At 52.9% G+C, this 25,612-nt stretch overlaps 12 protein-coding genes across 12 annotated transcripts; 6 read left to right on the forward strand and 6 right to left on the reverse strand.

Annotated features, from left to right (window-relative positions):
- Nucleotides 1–424: 424 nt before the first annotated feature.
- Nucleotides 425–1,543, forward strand: PV08_08712 (uncharacterized protein; the record flags this gene model as incomplete). The annotated part of the gene is made up of 1 exon (XM_016383037.1): nt 425–1,543. The coding sequence occupies one exon, from the start codon at nt 425–427 to the stop codon at nt 1,541–1,543; it is 1,119 nt and encodes a 372-aa protein (XP_016233740.1).
- A 1,241-nt stretch (nt 1,544–2,784) lies between these two features.
- On the reverse strand, nt 2,785–5,792 carry PV08_08713 (uncharacterized protein; the record flags this gene model as incomplete). Its single annotated transcript, XM_016383038.1, has 5 exons — nt 2,785–3,297; nt 3,438–3,550; nt 3,629–4,454; nt 4,538–5,328; nt 5,405–5,792. 5 exons carry the CDS (start codon nt 5,790–5,792, stop codon nt 2,785–2,787), a joined length of 2,631 nt encoding a protein of 876 aa, XP_016233741.1.
- Nucleotides 5,793–7,073: 1,281 nt separating this feature from the next.
- PV08_08714 (uncharacterized protein) lies at nt 7,074–8,337 on the reverse strand (the record flags this gene model as incomplete). The annotated part of the gene is made up of 6 exons (XM_016383039.1): nt 7,074–7,265; nt 7,320–7,751; nt 7,867–7,938; nt 7,994–8,103; nt 8,170–8,248; nt 8,320–8,337. The coding sequence occupies 6 exons, from the start codon at nt 8,335–8,337 to the stop codon at nt 7,074–7,076; spliced, it is 903 nt and encodes a 300-aa protein (XP_016233742.1).
- Nucleotides 8,338–8,944: 607 nt separating this feature from the next.
- On the reverse strand, nt 8,945–9,959 carry PV08_08715 (uncharacterized protein; the record flags this gene model as incomplete). The annotated part of the gene is made up of 2 exons (XM_016383040.1): nt 8,945–9,684; nt 9,740–9,959. The coding sequence occupies 2 exons, from the start codon at nt 9,957–9,959 to the stop codon at nt 8,945–8,947; spliced, it is 960 nt and encodes a 319-aa protein (XP_016233743.1).
- A 678-nt stretch (nt 9,960–10,637) lies between these two features.
- On the reverse strand, nt 10,638–12,619 carry PV08_08716 (uncharacterized protein; the record flags this gene model as incomplete). The annotated part of the gene is made up of 8 exons (XM_016383041.1): nt 10,638–10,807; nt 10,854–11,010; nt 11,064–11,747; nt 11,802–11,947; nt 12,001–12,190; nt 12,226–12,347; nt 12,397–12,536; nt 12,591–12,619. 8 exons carry the CDS (start codon nt 12,617–12,619, stop codon nt 10,638–10,640), a joined length of 1,638 nt encoding a protein of 545 aa, XP_016233744.1.
- Nucleotides 12,620–13,163: 544 nt separating this feature from the next.
- On the forward strand, nt 13,164–13,580 carry PV08_08717 (uncharacterized protein; the record flags this gene model as incomplete). The annotated part of the gene is made up of 1 exon (XM_016383042.1): nt 13,164–13,580. The coding sequence occupies one exon, from the start codon at nt 13,164–13,166 to the stop codon at nt 13,578–13,580; it is 417 nt and encodes a 138-aa protein (XP_016233745.1).
- Nucleotides 13,581–13,777: 197 nt separating this feature from the next.
- Nucleotides 13,778–14,512, reverse strand: PV08_08718 (haloacid dehalogenase, type II; the record flags this gene model as incomplete). The annotated part of the gene is made up of 1 exon (XM_016383043.1): nt 13,778–14,512. The coding sequence occupies one exon, from the start codon at nt 14,510–14,512 to the stop codon at nt 13,778–13,780; it is 735 nt and encodes a 244-aa protein (XP_016233746.1).
- A 516-nt stretch (nt 14,513–15,028) lies between these two features.
- PV08_08719 (uncharacterized protein) lies at nt 15,029–17,323 on the forward strand (the record flags this gene model as incomplete). The annotated part of the gene is made up of 2 exons (XM_016383044.1): nt 15,029–15,163; nt 15,311–17,323. The coding sequence occupies 2 exons, from the start codon at nt 15,029–15,031 to the stop codon at nt 17,321–17,323; spliced, it is 2,148 nt and encodes a 715-aa protein (XP_016233747.1).
- Nucleotides 17,324–17,444: 121 nt separating this feature from the next.
- Nucleotides 17,445–17,828, reverse strand: PV08_08720 (uncharacterized protein; the record flags this gene model as incomplete). Its single annotated transcript, XM_016383045.1, has 1 exon — nt 17,445–17,828. One exon carries the CDS (start codon nt 17,826–17,828, stop codon nt 17,445–17,447), a length of 384 nt encoding a protein of 127 aa, XP_016233748.1.
- A 482-nt stretch (nt 17,829–18,310) lies between these two features.
- PV08_08721 (uncharacterized protein) lies at nt 18,311–20,159 on the forward strand (the record flags this gene model as incomplete). The annotated part of the gene is made up of 5 exons (XM_016383046.1): nt 18,311–18,562; nt 18,631–18,819; nt 18,872–19,541; nt 19,607–19,937; nt 20,000–20,159. 5 exons carry the CDS (start codon nt 18,311–18,313, stop codon nt 20,157–20,159), a joined length of 1,602 nt encoding a protein of 533 aa, XP_016233749.1.
- Nucleotides 20,160–21,503: 1,344 nt separating this feature from the next.
- Nucleotides 21,504–23,707, forward strand: PV08_08722 (uncharacterized protein; the record flags this gene model as incomplete). The annotated part of the gene is made up of 6 exons (XM_016383047.1): nt 21,504–21,852; nt 21,905–22,091; nt 22,203–22,425; nt 22,481–22,564; nt 22,657–22,830; nt 22,877–23,707. The coding sequence occupies 6 exons, from the start codon at nt 21,504–21,506 to the stop codon at nt 23,705–23,707; spliced, it is 1,848 nt and encodes a 615-aa protein (XP_016233750.1).
- Nucleotides 23,708–24,223: 516 nt separating this feature from the next.
- On the forward strand, nt 24,224–25,480 carry PV08_08723 (uncharacterized protein; the record flags this gene model as incomplete). The annotated part of the gene is made up of 2 exons (XM_016383048.1): nt 24,224–24,287; nt 24,396–25,480. 2 exons carry the CDS (start codon nt 24,224–24,226, stop codon nt 25,478–25,480), a joined length of 1,149 nt encoding a protein of 382 aa, XP_016233751.1.
- Between the last annotated feature and the right edge of the window lie 132 nt (nt 25,481–25,612).

The following is a 25,612-nucleotide window of genomic DNA, read 5'->3' on the forward strand; positions in this document are numbered from 1 at the left end:
CATCTCGCTACCTCCTGCGGCGCATCTTGCTTCACCTCTGATCCTCCTCTTCCTCTCCTCCACTGCCAGCCTGGCCCTCGTCTGTAACTACACCGCTTCTGCCGCCCGTTGTCGACGGTCTCGTCGACCTCGTCCCCTGACCAGGACGAGTGTTGTTCCGCAAGATACATCCAGGATCGACGGCAGGTGGCAGGACTCGACATTGTCCATGCTCCGGATCGACCGTCCATAGCCAATAATAGCGGCTGGACGGCACGGGCGACCTGTAACTTGCAGCTGAAATCCGAATCCCCACCATTGCTGGCATTTGGTGGAACTCTACACCACAGACGAGCCTTTCCTTCCATTCCTCCTCCTACGCTTCCCGGCTTCAACCTTCTCAGCTACGAGCAGTTCTCTCTACATACACACGAACGGCACCTCGATGAGCGTACTGACAGTTGTTGGGTCTAATATCCCAGATCCAACACTCCCCTACGACTATTCACGTACTCACGCCCCCAATCCTGCCACATTACCAATCCGACCCGCCCAATCCACGCCTCCAGGCGCTTACACCCGCAGCGAACGCAGGGCTGACAATCCGACGACAAATTCTCAATCAACACCTTCACCCCGGCTGGGCAGCCACCAGCACTCTCGGACCATCTCTTCCAGCTCAAGCGCCGCCGTTCCCTACCGACTTCCTTCCTCTTTTCCCACGCAACCCCCTTCCGCTCACGCTCGAGTCACTTCATCCTCACATTCCCGCCAATCTTCCGCCTCTTACACCATGAACATGCAGCGACAAGGCACCACGGCGTCGGCCAACAGCCTCCCACGACGCTCTACATCTGGTCGATCAACCTTGACCAACAGCCCCACCTCATATGTCGCACTGATGCGGAAACAAAAGGCCACAGTATGGTGCGATCGAGCGCAAAGTACGGATCCGCGGTTAGCAGCTGCACAAAAGGCAGCCAAACAGAGAGCCGCGCTTGAGGTGCAAAGTGTCAACAATTCCGGGCGGACAAGCACTCTAAGTTCAGGCGGGGTTGTCGGCAAAATCAGGCACGGCGGCGTGCCAAAAGCGCCAGGGTATGTCCCGGCTAATTTGAATGGGACGTCGGTACCTCTTCGACTTAGTGCGAACGAAATGCTGGGTGACGACGAAGAAGCTCAGAGTTTGGGTGACAACAGTATGAGACACGCCCGGACAGGGAGTGGCCGAAGCAGTACAAACAGCGCCAAATACCGCAGCGGATATCCCAGACCAGATCCAGCCCGGTTCAGCAGTACGAGCACACCTCCGAGTGGCGAAGGCTCACCCAGTCGAGGTATTCCAGAACATTCAGAAACGCCCGCCAGCCAGCAAGAAGACCGAGATGACGAAGATTCCTTTGGCGAACTGAAGGACCTTTCTGGACCCAGTTCTGTTCAGAGAGCCATGGAGCAGGCTAAAGTGGCCGAAGACCTGCGGCGGCGAGGCAGCGTGGACGAACGGACCATGAGCATGGGAGCAGGCGTTCGATTATTCGTGGCAAACCCTGATATTGAGGATTAATGATGATGTGTGGGCTGTTTCGCTTTTTTTCTTTTCAAGATTTAATTCAATCCTGCTTGTTTACAGCTACGGAGTACGGACTATTTCTCTTTCTGGGCACCTGGGTACACGATGGGAAGCTCTTTATGGTTTCAGCATGCAGCAACAAGGCAAATATGATATCACTACGAGAGTAGTAATTGTGATTGATGAGGTTTCAATGGCACGCGATGAATACGGTCGACTGTGACCGGGGGGTGGCCACGACATTGGATCGATCATGGATTTGATAACGATGACGAGTGAAAATGGTCTGGACCAGTACCACAATGGGAGAGAGTAACGAGTAACGAGGCCTCTTTTAACTGGGCTAAGATGGATCACCTACAATCTATTTTCGTGTAGGGAATTCACAAATGATTCTGAGCCTCAACAATCTGTTCCGTACCAGATGATGACTTGGGGTACAGAACATGAAGAAAAAACAAGGAATCAACATTGTGCCCTGTCAGAGTGTGATTGATTTTATTTATTTTTCTTTGTCTCTTGAAAGCGTGGTAGTATCAGTAGTAGGAGTAGGAGTTTGCACGCTGCGATACTTGCCAGCAAAGCAGCAAAAATCATGGGACAAATCACCCTCCTCCTCCTCGTATGATGATGATGATGATGATGATGGATGATGATGATGATGTTGTTGTTGTTGTTGTTGTTGTTGTTGTTGTTGTTGTTGTTGTTGTTGTTGTTGTTGTCGGCCACCTCGTCGTCGTCGTCGTCGTCCAGTGCGCAGTAAGAGCACTCTACTCGGACCAAGTTAAAAGTTCTATAAACCCACCTAGGCGTGCAGGTGAGGTAGGTAGGTAGGTACTTGGAAAACCACAGGAAACTCTGTCTTGCACCACAATGTACCTAAAAATAACCGGGTGTAGGATGTTTCGACGGTCTTTTTGCTTCGCCGTCGACGGTCTTACAACGCCCGGTGATGCTGCTCCTCCAGCCCACCAACTGGTGAGACAAAAAACATTCCCGACGCACGTCGGAGAAAATACACATCCAGGCCCATGCAACAGAGCTTTACCAACGAATCGAGAGCCAGTACGGATATACATTGTAGTAATACAGTATTAAGAGTTTAAATCCCTCGCGCGCACAAACACACACAGACACCCACCTCATGTGTCGCACCGTACCCGTACCGTCTCAAAATTGTTTGAACGAATCGATCAACAGGCACTCGCATCAGGTGATGAGAGGCGGTCACCGGCTCAAAAACTAAATAATCCACTCCTTCGCTTTCCAATAGGATAGACGACCAATGCACTCAAGTACAGGCCCACGCTTATCCCAATGGCGATCTGGATCATGCCATAGCCGACGTTAAATATCGTCCCGGAGTACAATCCACCGGATGAGTCATCCTGAGCCGCTTGGAACCCGGCGGTCCCGTTGTTTATCACGCTGTACCCCGTCGCGTTGTGCGTGATTTGGTTCGCGCTCGTGATGCCGGCGACGAGACTACCGCTGGCCGCGAGACCCGACGGCACCTGCACGAATATCGCAGGGAGCATGGCGGCGGCGGCCAGGCCGTGGAAGAACCGACTGTACAGATTCGCCAGGCATCCGATGACGAACGCGCCGATGGCATTGGCAACTTGGATGTTGTTTGCCAGGTAGACGGATACCCAAAAGTTCGCCTGGTATCCCGCCATGGCGATCAGGGTCATGACCGGCACTTGGCGCCATTTGGCTTGGTTGATGACCGCAAGACATATGGCAAACTGTGAAAACAAACCATGCATCAGTATGATAATCCCATCCGAAAGGTTGGTACCAACAAGTGTTGGCCGATGACCAGGTAAGGCAGAGAGAGGGAAGTGGCTCTAGCAGGCAAACGGCCGGAGAAAAAAAACCCACTCACAATCGGGACCCATATGAACTTGACATAGATCAATCGGTAGTCTGGCTGGGGAACGTTCCACCACGGCGGCATATCACACGTCACGGAGTTCTGTGCATCACGATATATGACACCTGCAAGTGGCTAGCGTCAGCATTTCCTGGGATCAAAGCCAAGGGTCAGAGGCAAAGGCAAACAAAAATAAAACGTACCCATCAAGACCGATCCAATGAGGATGCCAAAACCAAGGAACAGCGAGTAGATAATGGCGTACACCATCCTGACCGATCCCGCGACGAGGCTCTTGCTCTGCAGTTCCAGAGCCGCACAGAGGACAGTGTACCCCGGCAATATCAGGGCGATACTGCTCTGTGCTATGGCGGAGAAGCAGAAGACGGGGTGTTTGTTGTGGTAGATGGAACCGAGACCTCGAGCAACGAACGCTATGATGACGGTGGCGAGGACCTCGAAGACGTGCGAGAATTGCGTGGAGCGAGTCACCACGACAAGCTGTAGGAAGCCCAAAACGCAACCTAGGAGAAAACTCGGACCAAAATCGACGGGCCTCGCAGAAAAAGCGAACGGTCCGACAGCGACGGCCGCGATACCGTAGACCAGAATCTGTATGACCGTACTGTGCCGCTTGGGAGCCTTGAGAATATCGTCGAGTTCATCGAGACCTTCTTGAGCCGTCAGTTTCCCGTGGATGACGCACTTGTACGTGGAAAAGACGTCCTTGAATTTCCCGAGATCGACGTTTTGAGTTTCCCGCACAAGCGTCACTTCCGTGCTCATGGTGACTTTGTCGTTGATCGAAACCAACATGGACCCGGGCAGGTAAAGAAAGTCGCCGTCAATGCCGAGAGCACGGGCCGACGTCTTCATGTACTCTTCAAGTCGATGTGACGGAGCACCCACCGCCATTAGCGCCCGGGCGAGTTTCTTCAGGTATTTCCGACAGGCGAGGATTTCGGCAACATCGTTTATCACACGCTCTTCCTCGGCTCGTAGGATCTGCTCCGACTTGTGGTGAAAATGCTAGGTTGAATGTCAGTTATGACGTCGACGTTGAGATATGAACCACACACTCGCAAACACGCAAAGGTGGTGAAAAGACTTACATTTCCAGGATGTTTGATCATATCCACCGCCGTGGCAATCATGCTGGATGATGACTTGGATCGGGGAAGATGCGGCCGCTGTGGCCGTGGGACTTGTGCCGTGGTACCTGGAGCGGCCGGCGCTGCCGAAGTCGCGGACGCAGACGCTACTAACGTCGCCATAGACCCCATTGAGTGGTTTGGCTTCTCGTACCATTTCGGTCTCTTGGATGGCGTCAGTCTCCCTGAGGGCGTTGACATGCCCGACGGCGTATAAGAAGGGGAATAAGTGTCCGAATGCGCTCGGTGGTGGCCGCGGGACCGACCATCTTTCGGCTCGGCCCTGGCACCAGGATGGTTTTGAGGACTGTCATCCGTGTACCTGGGGTATGTGTAATCTTGGTGCTGGAGATCAGCGAGCTTGGATGAAAGAATCGCCCCAAAAACACCGGGACGATAATCCTCTGGGGGTGGGACATATTCCAAGTCGTGTAGATGCTTATCAGCGGCCGGAGTCTCAGTGCCGGACCTGGGTTGAGGCTGCCATGCAGATCCACGGTGACCGTTGGTGAGTGTTCTCAAAAGGTGTCTCGCTTCGGCTATATTTTCGTCATGTCGTTTGAGGGATTTGGACTTCTTACTCTCTTCGTCGTCGTCGTCGTCGTCGTCGTCGTCATCATCATCGGTCGTGTCGTCGTGAATAGTGTATGGTCTTCGATCCTTACCGAGGGAAGCCAGAGGAATGTCGTCAACGTTGACAAGCCAGTCACTCAATGGTTTTGTGGGCGGAGACGAGTCCGGTGAAGCATAACCTGGTTTATCACACTATCAGGAAAAGTATTCCAAAGGATCCAGTCCTGCCAAGTTGTGATATGAGTTGCCACGTACCTTTTTGGTTTGAAATGAGAGGGGTGTTTGACCCAGAACTTGTCTTTTCGCGTCCAGCATGTGAGTTACTTAGTCTAAAGGCTAAGCGACTGGCTCGACTTTGTGCTTGGGCAGCTGCAACATTGACCCGTCCTACATACGAGTCCGTTGGCGTCATCGGAGAGTCGGCGACATCTTCAGATTCCGCAAGTCGAATCTCAGGTATGCTCCTGCCTCGAGAGGAATCCCCCTGTTCTGGCCCATCCTCGTCACCCATAAATTTCACCTTGTGTAGTCCTTTTTGACCGGTCTTTCCATGGGCACTCTGACTTCTGCTATGAGTTGTGCTGGAGGTGTTACTGTTGTTTTGGCTCTCGTGTTGCGGTGAAGGGTGATGTTCGTCGGCCATATGAGTGTGGGCCGAGTCGACGGTCAGCCGGACACCGCCAACTCGTGTTGATGAGTTGGTACAATCAGGCGATGACGTTGTCTGATCGTGGCGGGGGGATCGATATAAAGAAAAACTCAAGGATTCACGTATTTTACAGTGGAAGAGACTTTGGGAAGAGGTCAAAAGAAGGTTCGGAGAATGTTCAGGTGGTGACTAGGAAAATTGGAGGCGAGCAAAGAGACAAAGAGACAGGGGAACTTGGTGGACGCGACACCCAACGATCGATAAGAAAAGCAAGGCCAGGTGTTGCACGCAACATGATTGCACGTAGTGGAGGCAAGCCATGTCATGGCTCGCCAGATAGATTAGCACAGACACCAAAGGAAAGCCAAAATTCGAGGATCTGATAAATTAAAAATGCCATCCTTGGGCATGTGCATGGACGGCGAAAAAGTGGACCGATCGAGATAGCGAGCGAGAAAAAGCCTCGATCCTGCCGATGGCGAAAGGCTGCCGGATGATAAATGCTGACGATTATGCACGCAACGACACCTACCTGGGTAATCACCCATATGAAAAACTGGGTGGTTGTATTTGCCCTCTGGCACGAAGTAAGATGCAGAAATTTCCGTTGAGCGGTGGCGTGCTCGGTGCTCGGGAACCGTGACGAGAGGGAGAGTAAGACATCTGCATGCGAACGTCAGGGCTGCGGCATGTTGATGCCAGCCTTTTGGCGTAATGGATCCCGGCGAAGCCGTCGAGATGGATCCTCCATATCTCCAATCCGTAATCGGTGCTCGAGCCTCGAGGAGATGGCCGTGCGGACAATGGGAGACGTTTGCAATCAGTGGAAGAATCGCGAAGAATTCAACGAGTGGGAAACGCCAAGGCTCATGGTGCGCTATACCCGGTTTGGTATCCCGGCCTCGCTGCGTTATCCACCCTCACGACGCCCGCCGTCAAACAAGCATTGTGGCTCATCAACAGGGTGACACACGGCCCGGCTTTCTGATCCACCACTGTGCGCGTCCGTCGATGATCATTGACGGACGCGTGGGCATCTGATAAGGATAAAAGGAGAATGGAGAAAGCAGAATCCAGGAGATCTCGGTTTCTATTTTTTGCGCTTTCATGCTTTCGGAGTGTTGGGGACACGGTCGAGACCCCGATGCGTCAAACATCTTCCCTGGCAGAACGCCGACAATTGTTTGGATTTTTCTTCTTCAACCCCTCCAGGTCTGTAGGTGCCTCTGTAACTCACAGAATCACATCACAGATACGTACGAAACTGGTCCATCTTCAAGCCAGGCCGTTGTCAAAACTACTGGAATATTTGTCCTTCACAATAGGATTCGTGAGTGTCCCGAGACCACCGCTAATCCACAATCTCAAGTCGTCGCCCTCCTGCAGATACTGTGGCGGGGTCCGTGAGTGACCAATTCCTCCAGGAGTGCCGGTCATGATGATCGTCCCAGCTGGAAGGGTCGTGGCCTGCCGCAAGTCATTTTCCACCCTTTTATGCCTTGTTCGACGGGTAAAGCTCACCTGAGACAAATGCGAGACTATCCTCGCGACGGGAAAGATCATGGTGTCGAGGGTCGCGTGCTGCATTTCTTTCCCGTTCAAAGTGGTCCTCATTTCCAAGAGCTGCGGGTTTGAAATGGACTTTGCATGAACCAAAGTCGGTCCAATGGGGGCAAAGGTGTCAAATCCCTTGCCATGGCAGAATTGGGTGGTTATTGTCTGTGCCCGTCGCGCAGCCACGTCGTTCGAAGTGCAATATCCAAGGACATAGTCCAGGGCCTCGTCGTCGGTCAAGTTTCTTGCTTCTTTACCAATTACCACGCACAGTTCCACCTCGAAATCCGCGTCGGCTACAAAATGGGGGATGACAATGGGTGCGCTGGGGTCGTTCAATGCCGAGCTTGGCTTGATGAACACAATTGGTACTGGTGGAACAGCATAGCCGAGCTCTGCCTACGAGTAGGTGCAACACCCTGTCAGCAGTCTCGCTCGTTCTCTCTCCCACTCTCACAAAACCCCATACTCATGCACAGGGGTTGAATGCCACCATTAGTTAGATGGTACTTACGCCATGGTCATTATAGTTCACACCGATGCATCGAATGCTTCCAACTTGCGCGGCTGTCAATGGTGCCAATATCTGTTCAGATGATGTGTTAAACCTGGCCCTGCTTGGCTCGAGGGTAGAGAGTTACCTGTTTCACTGGGAGCTCCTGTCCCGTGAATTTTGCTCCCTCGTCAAGGGCCGAGCTGGAACTGAGCACTCGTGCCTTGACTAACTCACCCTCCTTTACAGCGAGTCCGACTATGATGGGGGTCGATCAGCTTGTTGCAAGACATAGTTTATCGAGCTTCTATTGGTGAAACTTACCATCGATTTCCGCATCAACAGGCTCACCACCATATGTCTTGCCATCGTCGCTGACGAACCTGACAAAGCGTGTCCAGACCTAGATCGCAATCAAGCCAACTGTGAGTATGTGTACCCCTAGATGCCTCCGCCGAACCAGCCAGCACTCACTCGTTCGTTGGTAGCCATTTTTGGGTTCTTCTCTCCTTCCTGAGTGAATACAGAACTGTGCTTTTTTCTTAAATTAAAGTGAGAAGGCTTCAGAAGTTGGCGCTATGAAGACAACAGAGGCAGATCTTTCTTTACCTGCTTACCGATCTCCAAAGACGATGTCTAGAATCACCGCTGCACTCTTCTGAAAAGCCGATGGGCAACGAAGGATCCCACGGATACCGTCAATCAAGTCAGGCCGAGAAGACTGGGGGCCTGTCGGAGTGCCTGGGCGCAGACCACACGACATCGGGAAAGTCTGGTATTAGCCAGAGATCCGCAGTAACACGGGGTATCGGCCATCGGAATATTAGATATCTCTGAGCTGATATGCTAGAGATTCTCCGAATCACACCAGTCGCCCTGACAAGGAGCGATTAATTGTGCCGTGAGACCTCTGCAAGCTTGTCCTATTGTGAGATCGATATATGCTTTGTCCGTAATTAGTGCTTTAACATGGCTCTTAGAGGTACAACATAGAGTTACAGCGTACTATGATGGTGTCTACAGCAGCGCATTCATCAAACCATGACAACGTGTCCAAGGCGTCATGCGGTGCCGCTTGCAGAGAACATCTTTTGGGTTATCACAGGCCCTGTTGCTCGGGTATTGGACTCATCAGCCGCCCCTTCTCAAGAGCCTCTCGGATATTCTGAATTGTCCACTCCTCCATCTTCCGCTTTGTCTCCGTAGTGTGCGTTCCCATATGTGGCAGGAGAACCACGTTCACACTTCGAAGCAAGCCTGGGTGTATCTTTGGTTCCTCCTCGAACACATCCAAGCCTGCACCAGCAATCGTCCCATGCTCCAAGGCCTCCACAAGAGCTTCTTCGTCGAGCACTGCACCCCTGGCCGTGTTGATGATGATCGAGGTTGCCTTCATCATTTGGAGCTGAGGTGTAGAAATTATGTGTCGGGTATCAGGGTTGAGTGGCAGATTTATACTGAGCACATCGCTTCTCTTCAGCAGATCCTCGAATGTAACGTACTCCGCGGTTTCGCCGTCGATTTTCCGTCGATTATGATAGATGGTCGACATTCCAAACGCGGCGGCTTTTGCACCGATATTTTTGCCGATGCCACCCATACCGAGTATCCCAAGGACTTTCCCTTGCGGATCATGACCAAGGGCGACGGGTGGCTCGCCTTTCCAGTCCCCTTGCCTCAGGGTGTGCATGGACGCGTTAAAGTTCCTGAGCGCTCCCAGCATTAAGAATATAGCGGTATCGGCCGTGGCATCGTTTACGGCTATGGGCACGTTCGAGACACGGAGTGGTGGCTCCCTCTGAGAACAAGCCGTCACATCAATGGGGTCATAGCCAGCTCCTTTCAGACTGTCAGTACCAACATTGATATCTTCTTACTCTCGGACCGTGCTCACCACAGCTAGCCAGGAAGACCCAGCTCTTGGGAAGAACACTCAGGAGTTCTTTGTCAAACCGTCCAGTGATCTCGATGGACTCGGCTGTCCGGTAAGCAGCCACCACGCCGTTGAATCGGCCTTCGTTACATTCTGTAATAAAGTCGTCTCGGGATTTCGCCTTCGTCTGGATCAAGTCTCCCAAATCATTCAGAGACTCCCACTGTGTTTGTGCACTCATTCATGTTAGCTATCCTTCTCGGCGACGGGCACCAAAATTGCATTTACTGGCAAATTTCCCCCAGAAGCAATATTCTACCTCTTCTGGGCATTTTCACTTCCATTTCCTATGTACCAGTAAGTGCATCTGCTTTCACTGGGTAGTCGGCTGCGAGTAAGGCTGATATCTACTAGGTCGGGTAAAAGACTCCTGGGTATACCCAAGTTAATGGCTGGTGAGAGGGCCTAAGAAGGGTCTGATACAAGTGGATTGAATATCAATCATTCAAATGCCGGATATTACCCTGCTACATTTCCCGATCGACTTTTCGACGTCGTAGCTGCTTGTCTGTCCCTACCGATTTCCCGACCTGTTCAAATTTAGCAGATGGCGGCTCCATTCAAGGCTGGATGACGCTACGAACCCTATCGGAAGGTAGTAGGATTTATATAGAGACAGTCAGTCGAAAGATGCTGGACTCATGAGTGCGAAGGAAGAATTTGGAACTGAGTTGCGAGAAATCTGGCATTCTATCAGAATCTTTGTCCTGGGCCGGGGTCTGTTGGTTAACAGACCAGTAGAGACCTTCAGATAGCACTGCTCGATTAAACACCAATGATCATACCATGTCCATTTGCGCCTTTCGCCCTCTCCTGGTTTGGCTATATATGTTCAGGGCACATATGATAATTGGTCGCATCATTGAACTCTCCAATCATAGCGATCTTCCCAAGATGCAGCAACTTTCAGTAGAAGAGTATCCTCAAACTTTCTTCCAACAAGTTGTAAGCCTACCGGCAGGAGAACCGTAGGGTCCTCTGAAGCTGGCGAGAAGCCAACAGGAATGCTGATAGCCGGGTGACCAGAAGCTGTGCTATTCGTCAGCTCACCCTTGGACCTAGCCAAATTTCTTACCATTGAAGGGCGCTGTGTTCGCCGTGATACCTGTTGTACGCTTAAGTCTTTCATAGATGCTTCCTTCACTTCTCGATCCGAATATTCTGCACGGCGGCAGAGGGGTCGTAGGCATTACCAGCACGTCGAATCGTCTGAATGCTGTGTCATAGTCGTCCTATGTGGGAGTTAGTGATGAGTCCACGTCAGTAGGCATCTTTGAATCTGTACGCTCAACTTTCTCAACAGGTTTGTGCACCTGGAAACTAGAGCAGGGCCATATTTTTGTTGAAGGAAAAGTCCTCTCAGGTAGAGATTTTGCCCTGCTGTATTGAGGACGTCAAAAGATGACTGGCTCATCTCACCGTTGGTCAGAGCTGCTGGCCCGGTCATGGCAAACTGCTTACGACCGCTTGAATTGAGAACCAGGCCATGAGTGAACGCGAAAGCGGGCAGCGCGCACATCCATGCGAGCTCTGTGTCACGGTGCTCTGGTATATGGCAGGACTCCACCTTAGCACCGAGTTCCTCAAGCTTATCGATACTTTGACGGACCTTTCGTGCCACATGGTCGTCTTGTCGAGGGTGCTGGAACCCCTCTTCTAGAACACCAATCTTGAGCCCGTCTAGAGGCTTTGGGCCGGCGGCTTCCAGGTGTTGACGAACCTCCTGAGCGTACGGAACGGACTGAAACCACTTGACAGGAGGTTGGCGATCGTCGATGCCATCGGGCCCTGCAATGGCTTCCAGGAGTAGGGCACAGTCGGAAACTGTCCTGGCCATGGGACCAACATGGTCAATGACCGGCGATACCCCGAGAATGCCTGTATAAGGAACAAGACCCCAGGTTGGCTTCAGTCCGACGATTCCGCACGCCGAGGCTGGAACACGAATCGAGCCTCCTTGATCTCCACCCTGTCCGACGATGTCAGCCAAAACCGTAGTACGCAATCTATGCTAACGACCTACCAAGGCGATATCGACACTTCCGTCGGCGACCAGCCTCGCGCTGCCGCTGCTCGAACCGCCGCAACTGTATCCGTCGTGATAAGGGTTTCTGACTGGACCTGTGATGGAAGTGTCACTGACGGTGCTCCAACAGCCACTCTCGCAGGCTAGATCTCCTTTAGTCTTCGATCTCGAGAACGCATTTTCATTTTCATCCCACCTGCTTTTCCGAGTACTGTGCCACCGCAGTCCAATATTCGTTTCACGACGGTTGCGTCAAAGTCAGGGATCCAGCCAGTGAGATCGGTTCCATTTGTGCACCTAACGCCGGCCAGTGCGATGTTGTCCTTCAACGCGAGTGTCCGGCCTTGCAGCAAGTCACTCCCCGGCTGGGTCGATTTCACAGTCACCTAAAGACATGTTAGCATGCACGGATGATCAGCACCGATAGCGTTCCTAGTGATTCTCTCGCCTTTGCCGCCCATCCGCCTCCATTGAGGCTGGTATCAATGGCTGTTTGGATGCCCTTGCGTGGATACCTAGTTTCATCTGGCCCCGGGAAATGGTCTATCAAGATAGTCAACACACTGAGATTCCTCGGGATATCAGCCCTAACCGTCTCGCTCCATGATGCTTTTGGCACATCGATCAAGTGCTGCGATCACCGGAAGACATGCTTCAGCGAATTCTTCCGACACCTCCAGGGAAGCCCTCTTGCACAATGCATAAATCTCGCCTGTGGACACATCGGTCGTCCTAGAACTCGCTATCAGGGCCACCCGCGCACGACTTGACGCCTTGTCCACCTACAATGACTCGTCGAGTAGAGGAACCGACATGGCGAGACGTCGCTATCCAAATGTATTATCTTCTTCAACGGTGACTGGGATAGAAATCCCGAGTACACTTGCGTTGGTCAAGATGATGCGGCTCATTATGTGCTCTGCCGTTCAATCTGTGCTTTCGACAATCCATGGACCAACCTTTCATATTGCCGAGTTGGCACTGCTCTCATTTTCGGCCTTCTGGTTAGTCCCAGTAGCCTTGTCGGAAAACGGCGCAAAGAGATGGCACACCTCGCTTGGTCACGAGTGCTTTGTGTCGGCCGGACGTCAAATGCCCTCTGGGGTCAGGTAGAGAGGAGGGCTAACATGTCGGAGGATTACTTTAGTTTAAGATAAGCGTATAGCGGCAAATTGCGTACGTTCCTATATCCGATTCCCGATCGGCATGAAGACGAAGGGGAAGATCGAAAAGGCCGCTAGTTGACACTTTTAATTGTGTAAAGGTCGCTCTGCCGCCCGATATCCCACTACCCGTCTTCGATATCCCGTCAACCATCTCAACCATTGTACACTCGCGACTGTGGCCCAACGCTCCAAGATGCCGTCGCTCGCCAAACCCGAGATCGAGTTCACGCCCGTTACCGACAGCAAGGGTGTTTTCTCCTCCAGCGTCACTTCACATTCCAATGGCGATGGTACTTTCACCAACTATCGGACTTACCTGCTCTCCCACGACCCGACTACGGGCGACAGAACGATTTTGAAGGAACACTCTCCCGGCAGTGTCTGGGGAGGCAACCCGAGCGACAACTTCGACAAAGACACCGTCTGCTCGCATGATTACTGGGAGGAATGCTACATCATCGAAGGCCGGTTCTACGACGTGGGCAAGGAGCAGTGGTTTGCTGCTGGCAGTTACTGCTGCAGGCCACCGGGGATGCTGCACGGGCCTTGTAGGGCAGACGAGAAGGTCGGATGTAGAGAAATATGTATGGCTAGATATGAGCAGAAGTAGTCGCCCAATATTATTATTGTCTGGCTGAAGCCCGACGAAAATGAAGACCTGATATCACTTTGACCCCTGCGAGACAGACAGCTAGAAAGCGTATACAGCGATTTCAGAGGCAAAATATGCGCCAGAGCAGACTCAGTGACTTAGTCGATGCCAGCGAACCTGTCCCTTTCTCACTGCTCAATATCCCAGGACAAGTCTCACTGATCTCCTGCCGGGCCCCGCAGGTTCGCAATAACACCATCCAAGTTCCGCATGTCCAACAGATATGCATCATTCTCCCGCTTCACCACTTCTTGATCTTCTCTGATGTCGTCCGTCCATCTGTAAACATAGACCGTTTTCATCCCCACGGCCTTCGCACCCCTCAGATCGCTCGCATGAGCGGCGACCATGACGCATTCATCCGGCTTGAGTTTCAAGAGTTTCATCGCGGCTCGATAGCTTTCTGGCGCGGGCTTGTAGAGTCCCAGCAGCTCACTGGAGAAGAGCATGTCGTAATGTAGCCCGGCGGACTTGACGAGATCCAACTGTAGTCGTGTACTGCCGTTGGCATGGACGTACACTTCCAGTTTGCTGCGACTCTTCAACTTGCTCAAAGCTTCAGCAACATCCGGCCACGCATCTTGATGATGCCAGGCGGACACTAAGTGCTCTTTGACTTGGGTCGAGAAAAACTTCTTGAAGTTCAGATTCGACGTCCTGTCCAGGAAAGCATCGAGCAACCATCGTTGGCTGTCGTCGAAATCTTCTACCGGCTCTCCTTCAGCTAGGCGTTTGGTGTTGTAGTCAAAGTAGGCCTGCCTCCATTCCAACGCGAAAGTCGATTTCTCGGTCTCGGAGAGTTCGGACGGCAAGGCTTTCACGATGCTCGAATGCCAATCCAGACAGGTTCCAATGAAATCGAACAGAATAGCTTTGATTGGGGCCGCCATTGGGAACGGTGGTCAAAGTAGTCAAACACACTCAGGTTGAAACCTACCTACCCTTTGCCGTTTGGGCAGTTTCGGATATCCTACATAAATACCAGCCCATGTCGCCCCCTCTGTTGCAGCTGTGCAAGCAGCGAAGGATTTGTCAGGATTTGGGGTTTGGATGTTGTCAAATACGCGGGATAATCATACCATGACCTCTTCACCATCGACGGCCGTTGGATTCTAAGTTAGTTTGGTCTGATTGTGGCCGACGCCGTCCATGTGGGTCACTGTCCTCAGGTCAGCGCTACGGAATCCAGTTCAGGACAGTGTCTTATCGTCGGTATAAAGATAAAGCCGATCTCGAAATTCATTTCTCCGACACGGCAATATGTCATTAAATGCTCCCCTGTCCTTCTTCGGTCCCGTCATCGATGCCATCTTCTAGATCTTTGAGTCGGACAATGCATCAGCTCTTCGGCGCAAGTATATCGCATTATCTCCTTCAAACACCAACTGTCCCTTGCGGGTGACGGGATGGAAAACAGCGCATCTTCCGCCACTGGGTTGCAACTTGGTCCATCGTCGGCAAATGACAAGCCGCCGCCTGGAGCTCGCAAAAGAGGACGCAATGCATCTGCGTGTACACAGTGTCACACTAGAAAGCAAAAGGTGAGAGATCATGATCAGTATCATACCATGAAGGACATCGACCCGAATTTGAGACGATGGCTGGAGAATCACCATTCCCTTCGTGACTGAAGCCATGAGCCCGAAAGTATGTTTCCTATCCAAGACTGACAAAGCCTGGTATGATAGTGTAATGGCCATCTGCCCTGCTTGAACTGCATTCGACGAGGGGTCGGTCATCTCTGCTCAGGTCCCCCGGCGCAAAATCAACAGCAGCCGGGAAGCCGGGAAAGGCGCCCCCAGAACCCAACGCCTCGTACCCAAGAGCTGCGAGCACGTTCTCCAGCGTCGGATGAAGTGGTAAGAGCGAGAGCGAGCAATGGACGGGCGAGCATCCCGGCTATACCTTCAGAGTCACAGCCGCGTATCGGGCAGCTTTGGAGTTCCAGAGGCGCTCCGGCATTCTATGGCACTTCTTACTTCGGGCCTCAGGTGGCGGCGATCATGATCGACTCTTCCGCGCCTGTTATTCCAGCGGGAACCGGATCGCGCAGGGCGCTAGACGCACGCCCGTTTCGTGACGAATCTGGACCGTTCTCGCAGATATGGGATCTGTTGGGTCTCCTCCCGAGGCAGAAGACCACCGTAGATCACTTGGTGGATCGCTTCTTCAACGATGTGAACCAAGACATTGATGCTGTACATCCCACGTCTTTTCGACAAAGTTACGTCCAGTTCTGGGAGCGCAAGTCGGGCTTCGACGATGTTACGACGGTAGATTTGCGGTGGCTTGCACTTCTGTTTGTAATTCTTGCGATCGGCGCCTACCTGGACTGTCCGTTGGAGAGCACGCCTGACACCAAGCGAGACTACGAAGAGGCGTCCTTGAGGTTCTACTGGGCATCAAGGAGAGCTATTGTGCTGGCTCCGTCGTTCTACGGCGAAAGTACAGACCTCGTCCGTGCCGGCGTTCTGATCACTCGATACCTGATCCAGACGCAACGACTGGCCGAAAGTTGGTTGACGGTTGGGTTCGCGGCGAGAATCGGCATTGCACAAGGTCTTCACGTGGATGGAGATAAATGGGGGCTCCCCAGACGGTCCACAGAGACACGTCGGCGAGTATGGTGTCATCTGTACACGCTCGATCGAATGATCTCCCTCGCTCTCGGGAGACCGTCTGTCATCTCAGATGCCCAGAGTATCATGGAAGAGCCCCAAAACATTTTTGTGGACGATCTCACAGATGACGAGGCACGCTCCGCACAACCACAGCCAATCACCGACCCTACCATCAGTGCCATGGCTTCATTCGAATATCGGCTGGCCAAGGTCATTGGGCAAATCCAGGAAGCGTGTTTCCAATTTCATACGGCCTCGTATCGAGAGGTCCTTGCACTTGATGAGAAACTGCTGCGGTGGAGGGACACACTGCCCCCATACTTCGCACTGGAAACTCCTGACTTGTCCCTCGACGAGACTCACCGCTTCTTGAAATGGCAACGATTGTACCTGCACACCAGCTTCCACTTTGCGCGCATCACCTTGCACCGGCCTTACCTGCTCCGTTACTCGATGACTCACCGCTATGAGTACAGTAGGCAGGCTTGCCTCTCGTCTGCAAGAGCCGACTTAGGGACTCGGCTCAACAACCACACATCGGTTGCTGCCGAGCGCTACGCATTGAGTCTGGCTGCCCACCAACTCTTTAACAGCGCCATCATTCTGGGGATCATCGCCGTCCGGGAGGTCAAGTCGCCGCAGACTCCTGGAGTGGTCGAAGACCTCGAAGCCTACTGTGAGATGCAGAGATCGGAGATGTGGCTGAGTGAGTTTGGCCTGGCCGAAATCAAGGTGGTGGAAATGTGCATCGCCAAACTGAAGCAGCAACTACAGAGTGGCGCCAACCGCAGCACCGTCGTCCAGCATCAGAGCCCGGAAGCAGCGCAAGTGCCCCCCATAGCGGAATTGAGCAATGCTGCTCCGCTGGATGTTGGCCTGACTTTCACAGCCGAGCAGCAGAATCATGCGCTGACGAACGACGGGGGACCGGAAATGGCAACACCGTCCACTTTAGATACGGGGAAAACACCGGCCTGGCAAGATCAACTATTTCCAGGCTCCTTCCCGGGACTCACGGACCTGCAGACGTGGCAAGAGGTTATTGATAATATTGACGTCGACTTTTGTTATGATGGATAATGATAGCTTCCATGACACTTGAAGATGTAAGACCGCCTCAGGACCAGATCGCTTCTCCCATAGCCTTTCCCTGATGCCAGTACTGAAACGATAAGCGTAGATCCGATAACTATCTCGAAATTTAGGAGGCCGGCAATAACTTGACAAACTGCAGACAGCCTTGAGGAGAAGCTTTATAAGGACCATGCTTCATCCCCGGTAATCTGTACGCGTATGCTCCCTGGCCCCAGGCCTGTCCCAACGTGACGTCTTCGAGCCCCCCTTCAAGGAAACAGACCTCTTCGATGTATGTGTGGGTGATGATTTCGTTAGTGACCGATACGGCACCTGGTTCGTACCACTGCAGGACGGATTTCTGGTCTGAGTTTGTCTCGCCGTTTAGGAGCAGCTCCCATATCTTGGGGCCGATCGAGTACCACTGACCCTCGCACGGCGGTGAGATGGGAGCTGTGCCGATCGCAGGATGGGTGGGTAGAGTGCTGAATTCTTTTTGGACGAGCGACATGATGGCGATGTTGTGGCTGTCGGTGACCGATAAACGACTCTGGGGGAACCAGGAGAAGACTCGATGTCTTAAAAGACAAACACCCGTAGATTGACGAAGAACCACGAGATGAGTTTTGGGCCACGAGCTACGCCGTATTTGGCCGCAGAGCCTTGTGGGGATGTGGGTATCCCATAGCCATATCGAACTTCGGGAAATTCTGCGTTCAAGCAATTCCCGATGGGCTTATCTGCTTGGTCCCTTCGCAATGCTGAAGCTATCGTCAATCTACTGACTATCTTGTGAGGCTTCGTCCGCTCGCTATCGCCGGCCAAGGGTCGATGTCTAAATTCCTCCCGTACGATCGGTGAAATCATCATGCCACAATCATTGTCTGACGCTTTTTACTCACAACAATATATGAGTCGCCTGCGATCATGGAGAATGAGGCAGCGTTCTCCTCGTCATCGGAGTGAATCGTAGCCCACGCAAATAAAATTGCAATGGATTCGAAAACGGCAACAGAGAAGGACCTTGAAGCAACGGTCAGCAGCGACCAGGTCGGCGAAAGCCATATCTCTGACCAGAATGGCCAGCTTCAACGGTCTCTCAAAGAACGCCATATCCAGTTCATAGCGCTGGGCGGCACCATCGGGACCGGTCTCTTCTTGGGAATTGGGAGTGCCTTGGCCACATCTGGACCGTTGTCTCTCTGGTTGGGATACTGCTTCACCTCAGTGGCCATCTGGTGCATGGTCAGTGTTAACCTCAGCATGGCCCTCTCAATCAAAGGTGGCTTTGACTTACACTCTCTTCTTCACAGATGCAATGCCTGGGCGAAATGGCCTCCTTGCTCCCTCTGCCTGGTATGGTTGCACAGCTGGGGTCTCGATTCGTCGACCCTGCTTTTGGATTTGCCATTGGGTGGAATCAGTGGTACAACTCTGCCATCGCCATCAGCGCCGAGACTTCTGCTGCCGTGGTACTCATTCAATTCTGGACGGATATCAATGTGAGTTTGTGTGGGTCATAGTCCTAAAGGATAATGGCTAACTGGCCCACAGCCTGCTGCTTGGATCACGGTCATTCTGGTCATTCTCATCATTCTCAATGTCATCACCGTCGGCGTGTATGGCGAGGCGGAGTTCCTTTTTGCCATGATTAAGATTCTCACCATCATTGGCCTCTTGATCATGGCACTCTGCATCGACTTGGGCGGCGGGCCGTCTCACGACCGACTGGGCTTTCGATACTGGAAGACACCGGGACCCATGAACGAGTACATTGCCGATGGCTCGACCGGCCGCTTTCTTGGACTTTTCAACACTCTGATCAATGCTGCCTTCGCATTCGGCGGCGTCGAGCAGGTCGCCGTCGCCGCGGGCGAGACGAAAAGCCCGGCGCGTAACATTCCCAAGGCCATTCGCCGTGTTTTCTGGCGTCTTCTGATTTTCTACTGTCTGGGGTCGTTCGCAGTCGGGCTACTTGTCCCGTCCGACAACACTAACCTTCTCAACGGGAGCGGTATTGCACAGTCGCCGTGGGTCATCGCCATTCGAACCGCCGGCATTCCCGTCCTGCCGCACATCATCAACGCCGTCCTCGTCACTTCCGCTTCGTCCGCGGCAAACGCCAACCTCTACACCGGTTCTCGATATCTCTATGCACTGGCTGTCCAGGGTCAAGCTCCCAGGTTCCTCCTCCAGTGTACAAAGCGAGGCGTTCCCATCTACTGTGAGTGTCTGGTGTGAAATACGTTTGTGAGTAGAAACGAGAGACTGACCACTGGAGCTTCACAGGTGTGGGCGTCACCGCGTCCATTGGTCTTCTGGCATACATGAGCGTCTCATCGGGCAGTGCGAACGTGTTCAAATGGTTTTCGAGCCTGGTCTCGATCGCGTATTTGCTGACCTGGTTCTCCATCTGCTTCGCCTACACCCGCTTCCGCCGAGCGTTGCTGCTACAGAATATCGATCGCGACACTCTCCCATTCAAGTCTCCCTTCCAACCCTACTTGGCTTGGGGCGGGGTGGCGTTCTTCGCCATGGTTCTAATCTTCAATGGCTTTGCCGTCTTCACCCACGGAAACTGGGACACCCGCAACTTCGTCTCGGCATACATTGGGATTCCGTACGTGTTCATGGTTCCGCCCATTGCCTTGGAGTTAGACATTGTACTGACGAGCGCACCAGACTATTCGTTTCTCTCTATCTTGGCTGGAAGCTGGCGAACAAGACAAAAACAGTGTCCATCGAGGATATTGATCTCTGGACTGGACGCGTGGAGGTGATCGAGCAGGATCACACCGCGGAGAGAGGCATTCTTCAGAAAGTGGCCAGCAAGCTATTTTGAGCTCCGTGTTGGGGTGACTTCTACCGCGGGCTTGTGGGTTAATTAACTTAGTGATGGGCGTCTATCGAAGGGCAAGTCCTGTGATAAGGTTTCTGCCATCAGGATACTTTTGTTCTCTGGGTGACAGAATCCTTTTCACAGGACAACAAAATGACTCATTCTTGTGCAATACATCACTTGATTCTATTCCATTCCCTCAAGTCATTAGGACAGAAATAAAAGAGATGAGAAGGGCCGTTCAAAAAAGTGATCAGACATTGTTACAAAGTGTAGATCAGTGAGAGAATGGTAGGCAGATACGTCAAGAGAGAATGTGTGAAAATGTTACGTTGTCTTATGGGTGAAGTCTTCGAAGGGGGTAAACAAGGCCTAAATTTTAGGGATTAAGAGCCCATAGAGGCACCTAAACTTTAGGCGGCATTAGGGAGGCTCGTAGGGCTGGGCACCCCTATTTCACTACATAAGGCGTGAAAAGCCTAAAAAGCCCCCATTGAAATAAATCCCAAATTTGGCAGGTTATCCCGTGTTGGGCTTTTGAAGCTTCGCCGAGTCGATTCTGTGCGATTTTCAATGAATACCTGTATGATCCTCTCCACCTTCAAAGGACATACATTCATCGTCCATACAACACCCTACAGGGATTTGACTGTCTAACAAGTTGCGACAAAAGATGCGTCATATTGTTGGACTTGATCAACGCCTTGCTGGGCTTCAAACCTTCTCACAGCTGCATTATGAGTGCTCTGATCGGAATCGGCGATTGACCTCGGGCTTCTTTTCTATCTTTCGGTTATTTAATTGATTGACAAATGCAGAATCCCACAAGCTTCGATACGCGGCCTTCATCAAGTGCTTGTCAGATCTTTCAGGCGAACCAACAAGAAATGTCAAGAGGATGGGGAAGCTTTCGGCCAAGGCGTACCTTTTCCTGACAGGGCTTATCTACGCGAAAATCCCATGCAAGCTTCAACCTTTGAGCACTTATATTGCTATCCCAGCCGACCCTGTAATGCTGTGTGGCTTCCAGCCAAGATCTCCAGCGCATTTGGCATGCCGATCTGGACTAGTCTTGCAAATCGGTGAGGTCATTGTCAATGCTCTCACAGCAAAAGGAGAGTGCAGCCTCGTATAGCAGCCAATAAGTGGCTGTTAACCGCTCAATGGCGTCGGCTTCGTGTTACCGTGGTAGGTTGAGCTGTCAGTCGGGCTTGATACGAGTTTTGTGAACCTTGTTCCAGGCCAAGTGATAAAAGGATTGTCGAAGGCGTCCCCTCTACTCTCGCCGTCTTCCCACTCGCGTCAACGCTTTCAACATCATCGGCGCGGACGGAGCATCACCCGAGAATGGCGGCGCCTGGGAGCATTGGTCCGCACGATGATATCGAGAAGAATGTCGATGGTCGATCAGAACAGACAGCAGTGGCTGAGGGGGGCGATGAGAAACGCCGGCCATCTGTTTTTGCTCCCGACCGGGAGACACAGATGCGACAAGGCAGCTTGACCGTCTATCATGAAAGTTTCTTCTCTGCCTTCAAGCCGGCCAGTTTCAAGAAGAACCCAAATGCTCGAGTCGTGACCGAAGCCACTGACAATGAAGGCCGACCGCTGAAAGACCAACCGCCCGCGGAGCCTGCATTGGCCCTCAAGCTGAAGCAGAGGCACCTGCAGATGATTGCTATTGGAGGATCCATCGGTGAATCGACATACATCTCTTAATCGATATCAAGTGGCTGACCTTTTCCTAGGCACTGGGCTCTTTGTCGGCTCTGGCTCAGCTTTGGCTACAGGAGGGCCCGCGTCGCTTGTCCTGGCGTACGGTTTGATCGGTATCATGTTATACTGCACTGTCCACGCTTTGGGAGAACTTGCCGTGCTCTTTCCTATTGCTGGCGCTTTCTCGGTGTACTCGAGTAGGTTTGTTGATCCGGCCTGGTAAGTCGTTCCTCGAGATTCCAACACTTTGCCCATTTGCGATCTTTGCATCTTGTTCTTCTTCCAGCGTAACTTGCTCCCAGACCTTTACACTCGTTGACGGATTTGCAGGGGTTTCGCCATGGGATGGAACTATGCTCTCAATTGGCTCGTCACATTACCACTCGAATTAACAGCGGCCTCGATCACTCTCTCCTTTTGGCCTGGTGCCGAAGATGTCAATCCTGCAGCTTGGGTTGTGATATTCTGGTTCGCTGTGGTCATTATCAACCTGTTCGGCGTCCGTGGCTACGGTGAGGCAGAGTTTGTATTCTCAATTATCAAGGTGGTCGCGGTATGTTCCAATCATGCTTCTGGTCTCCGGGTAGTACTGATTAGACTATTCGCAGGTAATCGGCTTTTGTATTCTCGGCATAATCATCGCCGCTGGAGGTGTCCCAGGGAGCCCACAAGGGTACCTTGGCGCCCACTATGTAAGTCCGTCCGGAAGTGTTGACAGCGCTGTGAAGGCTCTTCGAAAACAGTTTTCGCTGGCCTCATAGAGTCTGGGCTAACATAGCGATAGTGGTACGATCCAGGCGCGTTTCACAATGGCTTCAAGGGCCTGTGTAGCACTTTTGTCACCGCAGCGTTCTCTTTCGGAGGGACCGAACTTGTCGGTTTGACAGCCGCGGAAACCGAGAATCCAAGAAAATCTCTTCCCACGGCGGTAAAGCAAGTGTTTTGGCGAATTGCCTTGGTATGTGACGCTCCATGGCAAGCAAGATTGTCACTGACTCTTGCAGTTCTACATGGTCAGCCTGACGATCGTTGGCTGCATTGTACCTTATACCGATCCCGAGTTACTGAACGGTTCCAGCAGCACCGATGCCAATGCATCTCCTTTCGTCATCGCTGTCAAGAATGCTGGAATCACTGCCGTCCCTTCGATCATGAACGCCGTCATCCTGATCGCGGTGCTGAGCGTCGGAAACTCGTCCATCTACGGTTCTTCTCGGACACTGGCGGCGCTAGCTGATCGAGGGCAAGCGCCAAAGATCTTGGGGTACATCGACCAAGCTGGAAGACCTCTCTGCTCGATCATCCTCGCCTCTGCCATTGGTCTGCTTTGCTTCATCTGCGCAGCTGGCTCAGATACCAGGACTCAAGCCTTCAACTGGATGCTGGCCATCTCGGGTCTCTCGTCCATCATCACGTGGGCGAGTATTTGTGTATGCCATATCCGGTTCCGAGCTGCGTGGAAGTACAACGGTCACACTCTCGACGAACTGGCCTTCACGTCCCAGCCTGGCGTTATCGGTTCATGGATCGGCCTAGCCCTCAACATTCTGATTCTCATCGCACAGTTCTGGACCGGCTTCGCTCCTGTCGGATATGGTTCCATGTCTGCCGGTGACCGGGTGGAAAACTTCTTCATGGCGTACCTTTCTGCGCCAATCATCATCCTCTTTTATGTAGTATTCAAAATCTGGAAGCGGACATCGTTCAAGAGGATTCAAGACATCGACATCACCAGTGGCAGACGGGAACTGGACCTCACCGAGATTCTCGCTGAGGAAAGAGCTGAACGTGCGACCTGGCCATGGTGGAAGAGGGCGTGGAAAGTTGCGTGCTAGTTGAGTACAATCTGAGACAACCACCTCGTCCGAATTCACGATGAGGTGTATCGACGAGTTGGTGTCGAACTTTCCAGCGAGACGATGTTGTTTCGTTCACCCACGTCGAGAGTGGGAATACAGACTGAAGGATGAAGATTCAATGGTCGAAGCACCTTATGCAAACTTTCATACACCTACCATCCTCATAAACTCGTACAAATACGTACCCAGTGCTCCGTATCTGAGTGTGTCGCGGAAAAGCATCTCCTAGCTCCGTTGATTAGGCCCCGTCGTAGGGCTGAATTCTCCCCGCGGTTCTTAAGCCGACAAGAAGAAGCCGATGATGAACCTCGGCCACTTCGGCTGGCGTTTGGAGAAAGCATCAATCCGATCAACACCAACAAGACATGTAGAAATGACCACGGCTCTTGACGCCCGCTGGTGTCTTTGTACCTCTGTCTCAGTGAGTGTTACGAGGCTTATGCATAGCAGAGTCTGGCTTGTTGTCTCACCCAGCACAAGCAAGACAAGGCCATGTCCTCATCTCAACACCCTCTCTCGGGGCTTCGTGTCCTGGAACTCGCCGGTCTGGCACCAGGTGCGTCCTCTGTGATCTCCCAGATCCGTCTACCCAGTGACATGACACCGCTGTACGGACTACTGAAAGATGACTGACTAACGCTCTTCATATGCGTTCTTTGACCAGGTCCCTTTTGCGGTCTCCTGCTGGCTGACTGGGGCGCATCCGTCCTGCGCATCGACCGACCTGGACCAACGACGACGGACCTGCTCACGTCCAACAAAGCCTCGATCGCCCTCGACCTCAAGGACGCTTCCTCGCGCGCCATCTTCCTCTCCCTCATCCCAACGACCGATGTGCTCATCGACCCCTTCCGGCCGGGCGTGCTCGAGAAACTCGGCCTCGACCCGAATAGCGTGCTCCTGCGCGCCAACCCACGGCTCATCGTCGTGCGCCTGACGGGCTTCCGCCGCGACGGCAAGTACTCGGCCATGGCGGGCCACGACATCAACTACATCGCTGCGTCGGGCATGCTGAGTATGCTGGGCGCCAAGGGACAACCGCCGTCGCCGCCGGGCAACATCCTCGCCGACTTCGCTGGCGGGGGCCACGCGGCGTTCACGGGCGTGCTGCTCGCGCTGATCCGTCGGTCGACGAGCGGGCGCGGGCAGGTTGTCGAGGCCAACATGGTCGACGGCGTCAGCTACCTCGGCACGTTCCCCCGGCTACTGACGAAGGAGCCCATGTGGAGCGGCGAGCGCGGCACCAACACGCTCGACGGGGGCGCGCCGTACTACGGATGCTACGAATGCAAGGACGCCGGCAAGTACATGTCGGTCGGGGCGCTGGAGCCGCAGTTCTTCGATGCGCTGCTGAAGGGCCTCGGCTTCTCGCACGACGACGTGGTGCCGGGAAAAGGCCTGGACAGGACCGACAGCCGCGCGTGGCCTTATATGCGCGAACTGTTCGCGCGGCGCTTCAGGCAGAAGACTCGAAAAGAGTGGGAGGCCATCTTCGATGGGACTGATGCATGCGCCGTGCCCGTCTTGGAACACGTGGAGATGGAGGCCGCAGGCTACGACCATAGACCTATTGTCGGCTTGACCGAGAGCCCTGGGAGGGCGCCGGCGCTGCCGTGGAAGGGGAAACCTTTGAAACCTGGAGAGGGCGGCGAGAGGGCGCTCGCGGACTGGGTGGGCTGGAGAAGGGGGAGGGATTACGATGTTAGTGCACAAGGTGCCTTTGTCAAAAAGGATAAGAGTAAGCTGTAAATATGATACGTGACAAGTTATAGTTGTCGTAAGAAAGATTTCCACGTTTCGGCAGCCTTCTGTACGCGGTAGGTGCATGCTGTGAGAGATGGACGGGGACGAGGTAGTCATCAGCCCTAGTGTCAGCATCAG

Source organism: Exophiala spinifera, assembly GCF_000836115.1.
Source record: "Exophiala spinifera strain CBS 89968 unplaced genomic scaffold supercont1.6, whole genome shotgun sequence".
NCBI classification, from domain to species: domain Eukaryota; kingdom Fungi; phylum Ascomycota; class Eurotiomycetes; order Chaetothyriales; family Herpotrichiellaceae; genus Exophiala; species Exophiala spinifera.